Source organism: Cucumis sativus, chromosome 3 (assembly GCF_000004075.3).
Source record: "Cucumis sativus cultivar 9930 chromosome 3, Cucumber_9930_V3, whole genome shotgun sequence".
In the NCBI taxonomy this organism is placed as follows: Eukaryota; Viridiplantae; Streptophyta; class Magnoliopsida; order Cucurbitales; family Cucurbitaceae; genus Cucumis; species Cucumis sativus.
Window position 1 is genome coordinate 13,573,193 of NC_026657.2, and position 4,305 is coordinate 13,577,497.

Genomic DNA, 4,305 nt, shown 5'->3' on the forward strand with positions numbered 1-4,305 from the left:
CTTCTAACTCTATCAATACCCTATTCACTGAAATTTTGAGGTAGCATCAAATAAAATACTCTAATGTTCTCATATAATCAAATTAAACTCTTTTACATCTTGTAGAAATGTGACATTTTGAAACATTTCCTTCTAATTTTGTCTATGTAGTTCCAAAGTGAGAGGTTTTTAACTGGAAAATGACGTTGATATATCTAACCAAAATATCAAGATATAAGATCGATGAAATGTCATTTAATATAAAAAGAACTTATCTTCTCAGTTGTAATGTAAAGTCATTAAAATAAACTTGGACTGAACCTTAGAGTCAAGTATATCGATAATATCCATGTAAAATTACATGTGACAACGTGAGTTCGTTATATTTAAATTTGTAGCTAATAAATTGAAAAAAGAAATAAGAAGTAGAAATTTGAATAAGCAAATATCATAGTTATCTTTTCCTTCTCTCTAGTATCCAAACTTGTTGATTTGAGTTGATATATCTTTAGCAACATTTTGAGCATCTAAACTAGCTCCATAGAGGCCTCTTCTTGATAGTCCTACACAATATAACCCATTCTTTCCTTTCCAATGATTAGGGTAACATGGTTTTGGTAGTCCATCATCATTCAAAAGATACTCATCTCCCTGCATCAAATATCAATTTATATCTTTGGTTGATTTCAATCCTCATATATTTCATAATAATAAATTATATCATTTGATTTGGTCATTGCTAAACTTTCAAAACAGTCCAACAGATGTATAACTCTATGTACTTGAAAAAGTTAAAAATTATAAAACTTATTGATCTATTAGATATAATTAAATTTGTGTTTTATGTCTAATTCAACCACATACTTTCACTTTTATATGTTATTATTCTATATGTTAAGTGAATAAGTTAAAAATTGAAATGAAATGAAATAAACTAATATCGTTTTTAAATATATAGTAAAATATCGCAATTTATGTGAAAAAAGACTCCAACAAATTGTGGTAGACTACTATGTATGTCTATCATGACACAAATAAACATAAACAATAGTCTACCAAGGTTTATCGTAGCTAGCTATACTGGAATATTTTACTGTGTTTCTAAATATTTTCAACGTGTTTGTCATTTGTAATTTCTTACAAAACTAACCATTAAAAGAAAATATTCTAATTCACCTAAAATTAAAAGGAAGCAATGGGAAGTTGGTAAATGAAATTTACCTTGAGCCAAAGATTTGTTGACCTTTTAAAGCCAGTGCAAAATATGATGGAGTCAAATTGATAGCATTTTCCATTGTTAAACACTACATTATTGTTCCCTTTTATGCTTGATATTTCTTCACCCAATACCTACAAAATTAGGAGGCAAGGATAATGTTCATATATACACTAATCTTATATTGATATATTAATTTTTAAGGTCCATAATATTTATAGGCTTAAGAAAAAAAAAGAGTTAGTTAATATGCTAAGTATATATACCTATATATATACCTGAATTTGCCCACATTTAATTTTGTGAAGGGCTCCTCCATCAATTATAGGATATTTTCCATACTTGACTTTCATATACAATGGCCCTTCAAGAGGTCTTTTGATTCCATATTTGGTGAGATCTCCATAAATTAGTTTGCTGAGCATCACAATGAATGAATCCACAAACCAAATTGGCAAATTGTACTTCAACATATCCAATCCCAACGTCATCATTCCTTTCGACATGAAATGCACCTATATTTGTATTTTAAAAAGTTAAATCTAGTCCATGACTATATGTTATGACATTCATAAAATATTTGTTAAATAGGAGACTAAATTTCATAAATACTTTTTTGCTTTCTTTTTGTTTGTTTTTAATGGTATTTCATAATGGTATTTGCATGGGTAAACTTTTTTTATTTAATATCTTTTGTTAATAGAAAACCAAAAAGTGAAAAAATATAAAATAATATGTTTGAAAACTGGATCTTGTTATTTTAAAAGAGAGAGTGAGGAAAAATAATCAAATTTTGAAAAAGGACAAAAGGAAAAAAGAAAAAAAGATATTAGACAAAGAAAATGTGGGAACAATGGCAAATGGCCGACATGATTAATAAATAATGGGAAAAAAACAACAAAATACCTAAAAGAATAATATTAAATTTTCATGAATTTGGATCCCAAATATTTGTATGGATATTATTTATTATTTGTTAAGTTATTATGTATCGGTATTTTTCAATGAACGTTACGAGAATTGTTAATGATTAGTTTGAGTATGATGAGTAAAGTTAAGACTTCTAATGAAAAATTATCATCCAACCAAGTTTTTTATTTATTGAGAACGAGTTAATAATCATATAGACATAAATCATAATCAACTAAACGTAGAGAGTAACTTAAGAACTTTTTGGTTGGGGTTATATCACAAGTTTATCCTTCGAATTCGAATGTTTCACTTATCTCTAAATGTTCAAAACTTTAGTTTTTAAATTAAGTTTATAAATATTTATGTAATCCGTAAATCTATCTAATACTTTTAACTATGCTTTTAAAAATTAAATCAAAATTTTAAAATTAAAATAATTAGTTTTATTATTTTAGTGAACTTTTGATAATATTTTCTTCCTAAGATTCATATAAACCCCGATGAAAAAAGGAAAAGAAACAATAAGTTTTAGAAACTAAAACAAAAAATAAAATGACCTCCGGCCGCTTTCAAAAACCAAATCAAAATTTGAAAATTAACTAAAATAATTATTTTTTATTTTTTTTTTATTTTTTCAATTAAACAACTATTCTACGTAAAAGTGACATAAATCAATCATGGTAAAGAAAAATAAACATAATTATCAAAATATTAAAATAGAAAATAGAATAGTTATTAAACTGTCAAAAATTTTAATTTTATGTTCAATAAGTGGTTTAATTTTAAAAATTATTATTTTTGAGTGAATCAAAGGTCGATAAATATAACAAACAAGTTTTGAAGTTCATTGAACATGTTAGCGTACACGAGCATATGAAAATTGGAATACTAAAGCTTTTCAAATGTATCTTTGTTTTAATTTAGTTTCTAAATTTTAATTGTTTAAAATAATATTTTAAATTTAGAATGTCGTGTCATTATTTTAAAATACGTAGGAAGTAAAAAGATATATTTTCCAAACTTAAAATTAATAAACGTACAAAGTCAATAGGAACATTTTTTTTATATAACAAAATATATTTAATTTTGAATTGTATGAATAATAGTGTTATGTTATCATTGTGTAGTGCATATGAATTACATTATAAATTTTCGGAAAGACAGAAAATGAATCTAAAAACAACGTTGAAGAAAAAATGGCATTACCGGGCTTCGAACAAGAACAGAAGTATTAGCAGCATGAAGACAAAGATCCAAAGCAATTTCCATCCCTGAATTTCCCGACCCAACAACCAACACATTCTTCCCTTCAAACCCTTTTCCCGATTTAAACTTAGTTGAATGCATCAAATCCCCGCCAAATCCCTCCATTCCTGGGACCGCTGGTGTGTAAGCCTCCGCCGTCTCACCCGTCGCCACCACTAAAAATCGACTCCGAAACTCCTCCACTTCACCCTTGTCCAAATTCCTAGCTCTAACCTTCCACTTCCCCTCTGGGTGATCGAACTCTGCTGCCTCCACATTTCGGCGATACAGCGGTCGGATTCTGAAATTGTCGGCGTACCGGTCCAAATAGTCGAGGAAGTTGACCTTGGGAAGGTAGTTTGGGGCGGAGGAAGGGAAGGGCATGGCTGGAAGGTGGCAAAACCGATTGGGGAGGTGAAGGCGGAGGCGGTCATATGAGTGTTTTCGCCAAAGGGGGATGGAACAATCTTCTCTTTCGAGGATAATGTATGAGATTGATGAAAGGGTTAGAGAAGCGGCAGTGGCAAGACCAGAAGGGCCCGCTCCGATGATTATCACAGTAGTGTCTGCCATGGAGACCCCTTTGGTTAGTGAAGGTGGAATTGATGGAGGAAGAAGAAGAGAACAGGAAAGGGGAAAGAGAATTATGGAGGGAGAGGAGCGTTAGAGGGCTTTTTATAGAAACAATGTTGGTCAATGCATGATTTAGCAACAAACAAAAGATAGTTAGCGTTATTCTTTTAAATCTACTCATCAGTTTAAGTACAATTTGATAGTCAAATGTGAGTAACTCAACCTTAATTGAAATCATTAACTTTCTGTTGTAGTGCTTAGATGTAAGTTCCATCTTCTATCTCCCACAATCATTGTACTACATAAATAAAATAGAATATAAAACGTGTGATAAACTCTTCTTTCTTCTTCTTTTTAGATATTCTTGTGGTCTTTCAACT

General features: G+C 29.6%; 1 protein-coding gene across 1 annotated transcript; it reads right to left on the reverse strand.

Moving 5' to 3' along the window:
- Window positions 1–219: 219 nt before the first annotated feature.
- LOC105434854 (probable indole-3-pyruvate monooxygenase YUCCA10) lies at window positions 220–4,040 on the reverse strand. The gene is made up of 4 exons (XM_011652913.2): window positions 3,314–4,040; window positions 1,474–1,710; window positions 1,201–1,329; window positions 220–630 (listed from the first exon to the last, which is right to left on the reverse strand). Exons 1-4 carry the CDS (start codon window positions 3,923–3,925, stop codon window positions 451–453), a joined length of 1,158 nt encoding a protein of 385 aa, XP_011651215.1. The 5' UTR covers window positions 3,926–4,040; the 3' UTR covers window positions 220–450.
- Between the last annotated feature and the right edge of the window lie 265 nt (window positions 4,041–4,305).

What these genes read in the sequence shown, in the direction of transcription:
- LOC105434854 (XM_011652913.2), bottom strand. Translation starts at nt 3,925, where the DNA reads ATGGCAGACACTACTGTGATAATCATCGGAGCGGGCCCTTCTGGTCTT. An exon ending in CTGTTCTTGTTCGAAGCCCG is followed by an intron (nt 1,711 to 3,313) that starts GTAATGCCATTT and finishes ATACAAATATAG; the next exon opens with GTGCATTTCATGTCGAAAGG. An exon ending in CAACAAATCTTTGGCTCAAG is followed by an intron (nt 631 to 1,200) that starts GTAAATTTCATT and finishes TATTTGATGCAG; the next exon opens with GGAGATGAGTATCTTTTGAA.